The sequence below is a fragment of the Amphiprion ocellaris genome, chromosome 6 (genome assembly GCF_022539595.1).
Source record: "Amphiprion ocellaris isolate individual 3 ecotype Okinawa chromosome 6, ASM2253959v1, whole genome shotgun sequence".
NCBI classification, from domain to species: Eukaryota; Metazoa; Chordata; class Actinopteri; family Pomacentridae; genus Amphiprion; species Amphiprion ocellaris.
In genome coordinates this window covers 36,380,847-36,394,606 of record NC_072771.1, presented here as the reverse complement: position 1 = coordinate 36,394,606, position 13,760 = coordinate 36,380,847, and the positions used below count along the sequence as shown (strand labels likewise).

The window sequence follows — 13,760 nt, the reverse complement described above, 5'->3', positions numbered from 1 at the left end:
TAATCTATCTCATCACAAGCAGACTATCACAAACAGCATCTCTAGGTGGAAAGCCAAACAAACTCCGAGGAAAGCGCTGATGTTCTCTGGGCACTGACTCATCCCGAGCAGACAGCATTTGGTCTTGGTCACCTCAGCCAGTCTTGTGGATCCTCCGCGTGTTTTGATTCAGACGACTTGAGGGATGAATGATAATGCTGTTGGCTGCGGGGCCCTGACGTATGAGATGGCAGCGATACCATAATCCCAAACATAGAGCCGGGATGGATGTTTAGCCTGGCTGACCGGTCTGGCTGGCAGACACTCGTCCACATGCTCACACAAGCGTTCACACACAAACGCAAGAAAGCCGTTCCTAAAATTAGAACCGGAGAGCCTCGGGGCAAACTGAGAAAACATCCTATGTACAGGGTTATTTACAACCGAGTACGATGAGTTATCGGGCATTTCATTCTTCAGGTTTTGTATCATGAAGAACTATATTCCTTTATATTTTCGTTTGTATTTTAACAAACGATACAATTTTAACATCTACAGTGCAACATTATAAATAATAAATAAGTAATTATCAAATATTAAATATAAACAGATACATGTGAGTTACCCTCCTGAACTTTTTCTGGGCATTTTTGGTACCTGTTGCATTTTTAGTCACTGTGGGCTCATTTTTCACTGTAATATAAAGTTCTGCACCTTTATGGAAACAGCACAACCATTGCTAGAAGTAAAGAGAACTTAAAAATATCTTTTGTGTAGCATGATACAGTTAGAATGCCATAAAACCCTTTAAAAAGGGGGGAAATCTGTTGAATTTCTTTGATTAGTTTTTTTAAATGAAAAAATAAAATCAACATGTGTAATAAAAAATGCCCACTAATGTTACTAGTTCTGTTATTGCATTGTTTTTTATTGTCTGTGTAGTTTCTAATTCATCCAGGTCATGGTTATCCAAAGTTGTTTAAAACAATCCAACTGGACTTTAAGGAACTTTCTTAAAATCCAGTTGGATTGTTTTAAACAACTTTGGATTGCTTTTTATTTATATCATTAGATTTTACTATTTAGATTTTTATTTAATTCTATATGTTTCTGCTGTCTGCTCTGTATAAACACAGCCTCCAGTTAAGCTGAAAAGTCCCAGAATTACTCCCAAAACTGTCACAACAAACATTGACTCTACGGTCTATAGATAGTTATTTACTACGTACATTTTGGATTTGTTTTTATATTTGTCTCCCATCTGTTCTGGGTAAACACAACCTGCAGTTCAGCCAAGTTAAGCCAAAAAAAAGAAGCATTTTTGTCATGTGGCTGTCAGGATGAGTTTTTTTTTTTTTTTTTTTTTTTTTTTTTAAAGAATCTGCTTAGTATAAATGCTTCATTTTTAGTGTTGTTTTTAAATGAGCCATCGTGAATTAAGGGAGTTTCATGAAATATAATCATTTTACACATAGATTTGGTTGAGTTTTAAAATGGAACAGGACATCACAGATGATCACTAAAAGAACTGTTGGAAAATTGAAAATCAAATGGTCTTTTCTCTGTTTTTACAATTTCTAGCTCTGATGAACGGCGTCATTTTTATGATTTTTTCTAAAGATAATATGCCTTTCAAACCTGCCGAATGGTTTTGGGCCTCAGAGGTTTAAAATATGTAAAGAAAAAATCACTATCAGCTTTTTGAGATCAAAATATTACAGCTTATACAGTTTAGGTTAAATGTTAAAGCTATGATGATAAAAACAGCTTTCAACGTTTTGTAAAAGTGTAAATACACTGAACACAGACAGAGGTAATCTTTATTTTTCCCACCACAGACATTTTCTTCTAACCTCAATGGTGCTGTAGTAAAAAGAAACAGTCTGGCAGACACTGACACATCAACTACTGTGTAGAAATGCACTAATATAAAAAGAAATCCACACAAGCCCATAGACAAACACACACAGCTTGCATGTCACCCTCAGCACTTACTGTAATCGACACCAGCAGAAACATTTCTAACAGTCAAACCTGCATTTGGGAAAACTGCAAAACGCGCCCGAAGGAAGGAGCTCACATTAAAGGGAGAAATCACAGGTGATATTTCTGAGGTCCCACAACTCCTCCCAGAAAGCCTGAAGGGGAGCATGAAGTTGTACGACTCCTTCAACCTTCAGAGATGTCCACAGCGGACCGATTATTTTGGATTGTGGTTATACAGGCCAGTTCCAAACCAAGCTGTGATCCCCACTGTGTCTAATAAAGCTTTCTAGTACAGCAGGATAAAAAAAAACAAAGCGTTCTTCTTCTAACTCCTAAAAACGCTCCGTCTGCGTAAGGAGCATATCTGTGTTGTCGCCTCCAGCAGACTCTGTTAACTCGGACAATGCAGCTCAGCGGGTTTTCAGTTTGTAGTCCAATAACTTTACAGGTGGTGACATGGAAGATGTCTTCATAATGAATAACTGCAAGACAGTGATCACTATTTTCAGCATTGAGATCAACCTATTTGTCTGTATTATTATTTATTTAACATTCAGATTTTAATTTTCTATCTGTATCTGGGGGCAGAAGATTGAAAAAAATTTTAATCTTTAATTGCAAATTCCTCAAAATTCTGTTATTTCCAGTTTTTCACACCAAAACACATGGTTCCAATGTTAACGTGTAAACATATTTTCCTAGAATTTCACTTAAAACATGGTATAATCCAATGGAATCTTTCAAATCTACATGTCATTCACTTCCATGTATCTCACCTACTTAGCTGTGCATATTAAATTACATGCTGCATCCACATTTTTACACACAATTAAATGTGACAACTTTAGTTTCCCAGGTTTCCGGTGCAAAGAAAAAATTTTATTAGGTAGCACACGGACATTCCATTACATGCATATTAACCAAAACCCAGCAACATAATGAAATTCTGCATTTTTAAAGCCTGTAACATGCTGTTTTAAACACTTAACAGGACAGCAACAACATACTGTCAGCATCCACCGTTTTCCCAATTACGTAGGCGGTAAATGTAATTCCTTTTCAAGCAAAGGATTTATAATATTTATGCATTGACTGAAGCCATTAGTTTGAAAAACAAGACTTTAACCATGAAGATGACTAGGTTTTAGCAACAAAAGAGCTACAAGGTTGGTAATTTTTAACCCTCTGGACCTGAAAACCCAACAGCAAGTTTGAAAGGGATGCCATCTTTGATTTAAAAGAAAATAAAAATGTGAAAAATGTAAATTCGAAAATAATTGCTCTTTAATAATCATCTCATAGATAACATTTCATGAGGAAAATTATCCAAATTTCACCTTAAAATCAAGATATTTCATTAAAAATCACTTTATACTACGTGTCTCATTTAAAATTTTACCTAAAATAAATAATTTTCTACTGTTCACATTCTGTTAAAAAAATAAAATAAAATCAGCACTCCTCAGCACCAGTGAGAAGCCATTATGAACTCACAAAAGAAAAAATTGTTGACTTTTTCTTTGAACTGCAGGCTGTGTTTGCACAGAGCAGAGAGGAAACAAGTACAGAAACAAATTAGAGAGATTGAGAGCAATAAAAAAATGACACACTTTATCAATAAACTAAATGCAGCATGGCTCAAAAACGGTAAAAAAAACTTGTCCGCAAGTGGTTGGAAGATACATTTTGCATGGTGAAACAGCATTCTAGAGTTTATGGGCAGCATAGTATTTGTAAAAACACCTAGTTTGGCGAGGTTGTAAAAATGTAAGAAGCAAAATATCTATAAAATGTAGAGCCAACAATTATTTATCTTTTTTCCTCGGGATTAATAAAGTATCTATCTATCTATCTATCTATCTATCTATCTATCTATCTATCTATCTATCTATCTATCTATCTATCTATCTATCTATCTATCTATCTATCTATCTATCTAGTACTGATAACATCTGTGGGCACTTGGAAAAAAATCCAGCCCTTTTTTCCGCATTTATTTCTAAAATAACTAATCAAATAAATTTTTTAAATATGCCTTTTGCTTTATATATTTTGACTTATGGCATTATAAATGTGTTATACTGTGCAGAAGACATCTTTGAGTTGTCTCCACTTCTAGCAATGGTTGTGCTATTTCCATAGAGGTGTAGGAAATTATATTGCCATGAAAAATGAGCCCACAGTGAGTAAAAATGTGACAGGAAACTCAAAAAACTGCTTGAGTTTTAGAGGGTTAATGAAGCAAACTCGGGCTGTGCTGTGTTTCAAGATGCTTGCAGACATTTTCTGCACAAAGGCAACACCTAACATTAACCAAGTGCTGCGATTGTAAGATTAACAGTTTAATAACTAACACGAGCATTACAAACAGTTGGGTTTTTTTTGTTGTTTGCTGTGGCAGAGATTTAATGAAATAAGCAGTCAGTAAACATCTTACTGGTATTTTCAGTTATCAGCACCATCTGACTTGTAAAAAACTCCTCATTATGCTGATAAAAACATAATCCAAGTGGCATTATGTGCCTTCAAAGCACATTTCTGCCAACTTCTAAGAGATTGGGTTGAACTGGCAGGTAAACACGCCAGCAAAAGCGCTGACACTCATCTGACACCGCTTCATATTCCCTGTAGTTAATAAGGACTCGCTTCCTTACTTATGTTTGCCCTGTGGTTCAGTCTTTGAAACAAAAACAGCAACGAGAAAACAAGCTACTTAAAAAAAAAAGTAATCGGATTCAGAAATCTACACAATTCTCTTCAAGGTGAAACTTAGTTTTACCTGCTGATGTCTGTCGATGCATGAAGCTGTGTGTTTATCAGGACAACTATGAGCCATCTCGTCAGAATAACACACTTTATATGAACCTGCAGCGCCGAGCCACAGCGTTTCAATACTTTGACATTTGAAACCAGCCAAAAGAGTGAACACGACTTTAGTTAAAGAATAAGCAACGATACGTGACTTTCATCGAAATGTCAAGTTAAATGTGGCTACGCACCTCTCCATCTCGCTAACGGTGGTGACATCAGCATGACTGTTTGACTGACAGCGGCAGCGTTTGTTTGGACAGCTGAGAGCACCGATAATTGGACGACTAAGGATAACTCTTACCTGGAAAAGCAGGTTTGAATTCCCTTTTCAAAGTAATACAAAATCAGGCAGAGCAAACAAATCCTGTGGCAGTTTTTAAAAGATCGATGCCAAAGTCTGACAGCCAGCAATTATTTACACACATTAAGTTTGGAACCATGGCTTCCTATTGGGGATGAATGTCAGAGAACACACTGAGAAGCACAATACGCCTTTATATGGTGGAATATAATCACCTCTGCACAAATATACTCTTCATCTTGGCAGGATAAAGAGCAACCATAGGGGAAAAAATCTAAAAGGTTGTATTCAACATTACAAAAGTAACTTTGTGTAAGAAATTCATTGTAAAATTATTTATCTGGCTAGTTGATTCAATTTAATATTTTGAGTTTAGCCAACTTGTTTCCTCAAGTTTAGTCAGATTAACTATGCTAATTTTACACTTTCACAACTCATAAACTGTCTAATAAATCAACTGCAGTGTGACTAACTCACATTTTAAGGCAGCAGAAAACTTATGTTTCTCAGTTTAATTCACTTAAAATGATTTGCAGAGCAGTAGCAGCAGTTACAAGCCAGAACATGCAGCTGTAAATGTTAATGAAAAATACATAATTACAAAACCAGAAGTTTGTCACTTTCAATTGAGCCAACAAAAGCAGATTGCAAGTAATCGGCTTTATAAATATTAATGCATTAATGATAAACTGTTGTTTTTTTTTTTTTACAGTAATCCCTCTGGAATTGCAAACATTTATATATTGATTATTTGTTAATAGAAGATGGTATAATGGAGGGTAAACATCAATCACAGATGTTTTACAACCTAGAACAGGATATGTCCTTGTTAATGGCTTATCAAGCTTAGAAGGATTAATAAAGTACTTATGATATTTAATAACGACAGATTTAATAGTATTAACCCTCTTTAAAAAAGTACCTTATTGGAAAACAAAAGGTCTCTTCACGATGGGATGGGCGGAACATTACAAATGTGTACTTGTACCACATAAGCAAGTTTGTTATACTAACAAATTTACATTGAGGCAAGCGACAAATTTAAGGAAAAACCTGAACCACTGACCCCGGGAGTGAGGGGATTCAGTGGTTCTGCTACGCTGCATTTGTTCTGATAGGTCACCTTTATCCACCAATGAAATGTTTCAGTCCTGATGGAGTCGCTTCCAGGGGTCACTAAATGGTTTAATGAGTATGAAAATGATGCAAATCACACACTGAGGCCTTCACAGTCATTGGACCTCAACTTAACTGAATACCTTCGGGTGCTTTTGGACCAACAGGTTTGATAGCACACTTAAGCAGCTCTAATGGCACATAAGACACATTTATGCTGGGTTTTCCTTTTAATTTGCCACCCATTTGTATATCAGCATCGGTTCTCGTCATCTCGGCCTTTTGCGGATCTTTGTGTCTCTGTCCTCTCATGCATACAGAGTGACTGATTATTCTATGTCATGCTTCCACCGCCCAATATGCACCGCTGTGCCCCGCATACCGGTTAGTGGCGGTCTGTGACTATTCCCGACACTAGGTGACGACCATTCATCACTCCTTTCATTGACTAGACTTCCATTACTTTCTGTTTCTCTGCCGTTCCCCATCTCCTCCTAAATCTAATGGCTTCCGCATTATGCCAATAATGTATCAGCCAATAAGGCTGCTGATGTGCAGCAATACACCACCTCCGGTCGTTATGGCAAGGTCTGATTATTCATTCGCTGCATTTACCAACAGAGCTGCACTTAAGTATTTTTTAATGGAAAGAGTTACGGCTGTAAGAGCAATAATGGTTTGCCCAGATGTCAAGGCAAACTGACACAAGAAAGCGCAAAGCGGTTGATTTTTGGACAAAATTAAGAAAAAATATTCACATGCAATGCACAAGATCAGACTATTTTATCTACCACGATGCAATAAAGACTAATTTTTGGTTATAAAAGTGCAGTTGTAAACACCAGAGTGAACTAGACTTTGTGACTTGACCTGGCTGAGAGAGGAGAATGGCATCCCTAAAATAAAACATCACCGGCGAACTAAATAAGCAGATGTCAGGAGAGGACAGGAATATGAACGGGATATATTAAAGGCATTAAAAAATTCTCATTTCATAAAAGCCCGAGTGCGAGCCAATTAACAAAAGATGAGTTCACTCACTTGCAGAGGGTGTTTCAGCATGGACGGGAGGTGTCGAAGGGATGAAGGAGGGGAAGAAGAAGGATCGCAGAGAACGTTCGGTGTGGAGGGGTGAGCGCTGCGTGGGCAGATTCTCACAGCTGCCCACACTGCTGTGGATCTTAAGGTTCAAGGGCTTGGTCTTCTTCTTGGCTCTAAGGGAAACAAGACAAGAAAAGAAAAAATGGTGAGATGGAGATATCACTGTGAATAGCATCCGACCAGTCAGTCAGTCAAGGTGCAAATGTTACGGAGAGACGACCACTTTCTCCACCCAGAATACTCCATATACATAGAATATAATGGAATTCAGCTGCAAAGACTTGCTGCGTTTTGAGTAAACAGTGTGACTGCTTTTGTTGTGGAAAAAAAAACTCTCTCTGCTCCCACCAGTAACCATTATTATTATTGTCTCCACCTACACATGCTACATACCCCACCACCGAATGCAACAAGTTCACACCAGCTCCTGGAAAGGTATGAAATTCAATCAGGTGGACAATATAAGGAAAGAGAAAGTGAGAAAAGTGTGTCAAGAAAAGAAAGAGTAAATTAAGGTACTGAGAGCACAGACTGATGATAAGAGTTTAGGATTATCTCAGGAGTACAACTGAATTATGGTCAATATAATTTGGCCTTTACAAGAACTCACAGAACCCATGTTAAATTTGGTGAGTTATTTTAAAGTGAGCAAATACTTATGTAGTCACTTATTTTACATGATTTAATTTTTAATAGTTGTCTGTTTTCACTTTGACATGAAAGAGTCTTTATTGTAAATTGTGCGGATATTTATGCAATCGCCTATTTTACGTTTTAGATTTTTGAGAAATTAACATTACTTTGCAGAATTCCGTTGTTGCTTTGACAGGCAAGAGTCTTTTTTTGTTCATTCTCCAAACATTTATGCACTCACTTGTAAAATGTTCTATATTTTTTATATCATTGATATTGTGTTGTAGAAATATGTTTTCACTTTGAGACGAGTCTTTTGTTCGAAATTCTGCAAATATTCATGCAATCACTAATTTAGCATTTTCTATTTTTAAATAATTGACAGTACATTGCAGAAATCTGTTTTCACTTTGACATGAAAGAGTCTTTTTTCCTAAATTGTGACAAATATTTATGCAATCACTTATTTTATGTTTTATATTTTTAAATAATTGACTTTACATTGCAGAAATCTGTTGTCACTTTAATATGGAAGAGTCTTTTGTGAATTCTGTAAACATTTATGCACTTATTTACATTTTATATTTTTAATCTAACTCACATTATGTTGTAGAAATCTATTTTCAGAATGACATGAAAGTATGTTTTTTTTAATTCTGTGAATATCTATGCAATCACTTATTTAAAATGTTTACATAATTATCATAATTACATATTACTTTGTAGAAATCAGTTTTCACTTTGACATGAAAGAGTCTTTTTTGTAAATTCTCATTTAAATAAAGCCTCTTCAAATTGACCATTATTCAATGTTGAAAAGAAATTCAAGGGGAAAACGTCCGAGGGAGGTGAGTACTTTTATACTGTAATTTTTTCGTTGTACATGAACATTTGGAGCTCCTTTGTTTTGATTATCTTCACCACAAATACTCTAACTTGGCAGGACTCCAATTACCTGCTGAATAACTCCCATAAACTTGTAATTTTGCTGCACAGCCACACAAAACGAACTCTAAGTGTGATAGCGCACTAAGCCAAATTAAGTACGGTGCACTAAAACGGTGTAATTATGGGATTAAGGGATCATGATATGTTGTGCAAAGCTGAGTGTCGTGTTCATAGGATGACTACAAAGCTACAGGCATCAGGCCAGGAAGAAAACAACCTGCTGACAGGATGAGAAAAGCATGCAGGATGGCCGGACAGAAGATTACACAAGACGACACAAAGAATAAAAGAAAATAATTGGACATGAAAACCTCCTTTGATACATTACTTGCTCAGGTATTTTTGTGTGGAAAGTGACAGAATGGCAGAAAGTTGTCACTTTAACACAGTGGTGAAGCCCTTTAAATTGCCTACTGGTTTCAAGTATTGTGAAAATATGCAGCTGAGGATATGAAACCTGTACAAACATTTTAACCTAATTTTGTGACAGGAGTGATGATATCGAGGCTTAATGAACTGTGAGTGGGTTGTATCACATGACACGTAACAGCTGTCTGCAGTTGTATCCCTGCATTTCAACAGAAACTTGTAACCTCCTTGAAAAACATGTTTTAAATGAGTATTTTGTGTCAAATCGCGAGTCACCGATAATTTCCCATAATCACTGGCTTGTGTTTGTCATCTTGACTGTATTTGTGGTGTCATTTCAGAATTGAGTTTCAGAATTAAGTTTTGGATAATTGAGCTTGTGGAGCAATTTGTCTTCGTCGGCTTGTCATGGAGTTAGTTCTCATGAAACTTCTGTGCAATTCAGTGAGATGCCACCTTTAAGTATGCAGATACTCAGGTGACAGTGAGGTGACTGTGAACTCGCTGAACCAAGCAACACAACCTACACAGCTCGGACTCATTATAAGAAAAAAAATATGTAACTTAATGGAAAAATATCTCAAGTGACTCACAGGCTATTCCAGCTGCTTATTTGTTGATTATCTTTTTGGACTCGGAACAAGAACGGTGGTGAAGTCACGGGCCTGTACCACAAAGCGAGATTAGTGGATTATCCGGCTGTCCTGGGGATTTACTCAGGTGTCGGGATGTGGTTGACATGGGAACACATGATGCACAGATACCCTGCTCCAGAGGTTAACTTCAGGGGAAGAGTCCACATTCACACTCAGAAAAATTGAGTCATCATTCCGCCAGCGTTCGTAAAGACATCCTGATGTGTTTCGTCACTGCAGCTCAGGATAACGTGAGGTGACTTTGTGGGGATAATTGGAAATAAAAGCAGGCTATACCCTCCATTGTCCCTCATTAGAAAAATAATCTGCATGCTGTTAATTACCCCCTCAGTAAATTATAAATGCAAAAATGCAGTCAGATAGACCTCATCAGCAATTAACTACTTTCCTTCTCCCGTTTCCTCTCTTCTAGTTCTAACTTTCTTCAGTCGTCACGAGTTAAAAAGAAAACAAGTTTTACTCCTGAAGAAATTTTACCTTAAATACTCACCATCATTCTCACACTTATGTACTGCCTTGCCAGCATTGCCTTTGAATATTTGGCAACCCAGTCCCCCAAAATCACATTCCTACACAACTAAACTGCATTCTCAAGTACATTTTTGAAGAAAACACGCTTTCCGCCAGACTAGGTTTGTCCCAGAAACGTTTCAAATCAAGATATTTTTTTTATTGCCATGAAAAGGTTTTTGAACAGCATAATTCAGGAGATAGATGCAAGAATATTTCCAAGTCAAAGAATATCCCTTGGAGTAAATTTAAATCCACCATTAAGAAATGGAAGGAATATGACACATGCATGAATCTGCGTAAAGCAGGCAAAAACTAAATGACTGTGTAAGAAAGATGCCAGTGAGGTTGGCCACCAAGACACCTATGAGTCTTCTAAGCGAGTTTCAAGCTTCAGCAGCTGAGACAGGAGAGACTGTTCATATAACAACTATTGGCTGTTCTTCACCAGCTTTATGACTTGGTGGAAAATAGACTGTTGAAAGTGCAAGCCCAGCTCTCGGCAGATTTACACCATATTCCTGACGTTTCCTAATGATGGATGTAACCTTTCTCCAAGAGATATTCAGTCACGCCACAACTTTCTTGTTTCCATCCCTATCATCCATGACTTTTGCTTCTCAAAAATCTTTTCACGAATTTGCTTGGACTGTTGTTTTGTTCACATGTTGCTGTAAACACTAGTAGTACTGATTCTCCAGTGACTGGACCTTCTAGATACAGGTGTCTTTATACTACAATCACTTCATGATCGCCATTTTACCAATAGTGTGACTTTGAGCACCAATTGGTTGCACCTGTGATGAATTACTCGAATCACTTGTGATTCGGTGTGATTAGGTGAATACTTATGCCATCCTTATTTTAACCTTATATACATTGAAATAATTGATATTATTTACCAGAAATCTGTTCTTACTTTGACATGAAAAAGTTTTCTTTTTTAAATAAAGCCTTGTCCAAAAAGCAAAATTAAATTGACCATGATTCAATGTTAACAAGAAAAGGGAAAAACTTCCAAAAGAGGTGAATATTTTATATAGGCATTGCATCTTTGTGAAAACTTCTACCAAACTGCAATATTTTCCTAAACCTAACCTAGTTTTTATGCCTCAGTCTAACTAAACAGGACATGACTACCACAAATAAACACGTGACAATTCAATCCAAGTAGTACGATCCCACATGTATGAAGGTCTAGTCTACGACCCATGACTCTATCCAACCCTCTTACCTGATTTACAGACTTCGTGGCGAAAATACATTCTTTTCAGAGTGACATTAAGTTTTTCTGAGAACGTAATTGAGAATTTGGTTGCATTATAACGTAATTTTGTTCAGACTAAGTTAATGTTTGGATACTATTCCATGTGTTTTCACAATGTCTTATTCCATTCAAGCTATGTTGCTGTATTTTATGAAAATATCACCCCAATAGTCTTTGTGTTCTCCTGTTGGTACAAGGGTGATATTTCTCCCTTTCCATCTCACATCACATTAAGCATTTCACCTGTGGTTTTAATTATGTGGCTTGTAAATAAGAACTCTCTTCTCCTTTATATGAACAGTTTCATCGGAATACACCCAGATTCAGAAACGCCAATGTTAGGTTCAGTCAAAGCAGGTAAACCAAAGAAAGTACAAACAAAAGGCCAATTCAGACTGGTTTTGTTCCTCTAGGGGTGATTTTAAAATTGTGCTGGTCAGTGATTTTACTGTCTCTTGGAGTGTGTGTGTATATATGGCAATTTTACATTGAAATAATTAGAGCTGCATTTACCTACAATTTTTAAAAACCGTCAGGAAAGCGTGAATTTGTATTTCCTTCAACTTCAAGCTGAAATTTGTGTAAAATAAGAACACAAAGCCAAAAATGCCAATATATAGTTCTACTTGGAAGCCAATGAGAAGTAATAAAAACCATCAGTCGCTCTGACAGTAGGTACTAGTATTCTCCTTTGAGACAGGATTTTTTAGACTGTATTAAATCATATTTTGGCAAGTTAACACTATTAAATTATGCCAAATTAACTATCAGCAGCACAGAGAAGTACGGCGGGAAAACTCAGAGAAAACTTAAAATTGACAATTCTCTGGCAGGTTCAGGAGCCTAATTTCAAAGATTTCTAAGCGGATTTACAGGCATTTATTCACAGTGAACTTGGGAGATAATGATGTCCCCGGGAAGTGGAAGTAACGCTGAATGATATCAATATGAGTTTCATGTCTGTGTTCAGACTTCAGTAAAGGAATGGAATTCAAATTTTTTGCATCCTCTTCAATTGCCCCTTGTATCCACCTGCCTCCCCCAAACCCCCCTGGAGGAGACCTTTGGCTTTCTTTTTTCTGCAGAACATCTATCCCCATTACAGACCACATCCTGCAATTTCACAATGGTTAAAATGTCATCTGGAATGAGGAGCGCAGTGAATATGTGATTCCCCCACATCCCTTTGTAATGTTAATCTCGTTCCAATGGGTTTTATTTGAACTTGCTTCATGAAACAGACCCCAGGAGGCAAAGCAGGCATGTAACTACGCACAGTTAACCTCAGGTGTGCACACATACAGAAATTCCTGCACAAAAAAAAAAATCTATTTAACCTGACAGGAGAAAATCGTGGCCTGACGTTGGACATTATCAGATTCACAAGTCTATAAAGTGATGTCTGAGTGATGCGCAGACACATCCTGTAAGCCGTTGAGACAGTGAAGGACAGGCCACGGAGATGTTTGAAACTGAGCTAGAAAGACAAGCAACAGACTCAGTAAAATGAAAATGTGAAAAGATGTGCGACAGACTAGTACCAGAGTAAAGTCCAGAACGCAGACAAAAGCAGCAGATGCATATAGAAGACACTGTTCAGCAATCAGACACAAACCTTGAAAGAGACAGGTGAGAAAAGTATTTTAAAAAGGCAAGAAAAAGCAAGCTTATCCATGAAAAACTGACTTTTTAAAAGTACGAAAATGAACGCTCAGAGTTCTGACTTATCATGCAAAGTAACTGTCATTAAGTGTTAAATCCCACAGGAATTTTTTCCTCCCATGTCGGTCTCCCACTCCCTACACTGAGTCATGCAATTAGACCTGTAAACCAGCCCAGCACTTCACTCCCATCTCCCGCAATAAGGAAGCAGCCTGCAGGTTATCACTTCTCCGTCATAGAGCTTTTGTCAGCTATTCCGATTAGCCCACTTTATGCAATTTGAATCTAAATTAAACCATTCATCTCCCCGCATGCATGCCTTTATCCTCTCCCCCAAATGATTTGTAGATGTTCAGTGAGGGGGAAAAAAGTGAAAATGAATGTAGAGAGAAGGGAGAGGATTCCCAATTTTGGTTTTGAA

The 13,760-nt window shown here is 37.1% G+C and overlaps 1 protein-coding gene across 3 annotated transcripts in view; it reads right to left on the bottom strand.

The window, feature by feature from the left end:
* Positions 1-13,760, bottom strand: part of ksr2 (kinase suppressor of ras 2) — a 142,095-nt gene that overhangs the window by 68,055 nt on the left and 60,280 nt on the right. For all 3 annotated transcript variants that reach the window (XM_023276279.3, XM_023276278.3, XM_035950986.2), the window contains one exon: positions 7,235-7,407. In XM_023276279.3, the coding sequence (XP_023132047.1) occupies positions 7,235-7,407 (173 nt within the window). The remainder of the gene's footprint in view (positions 1-7,234; positions 7,408-13,760) is intronic.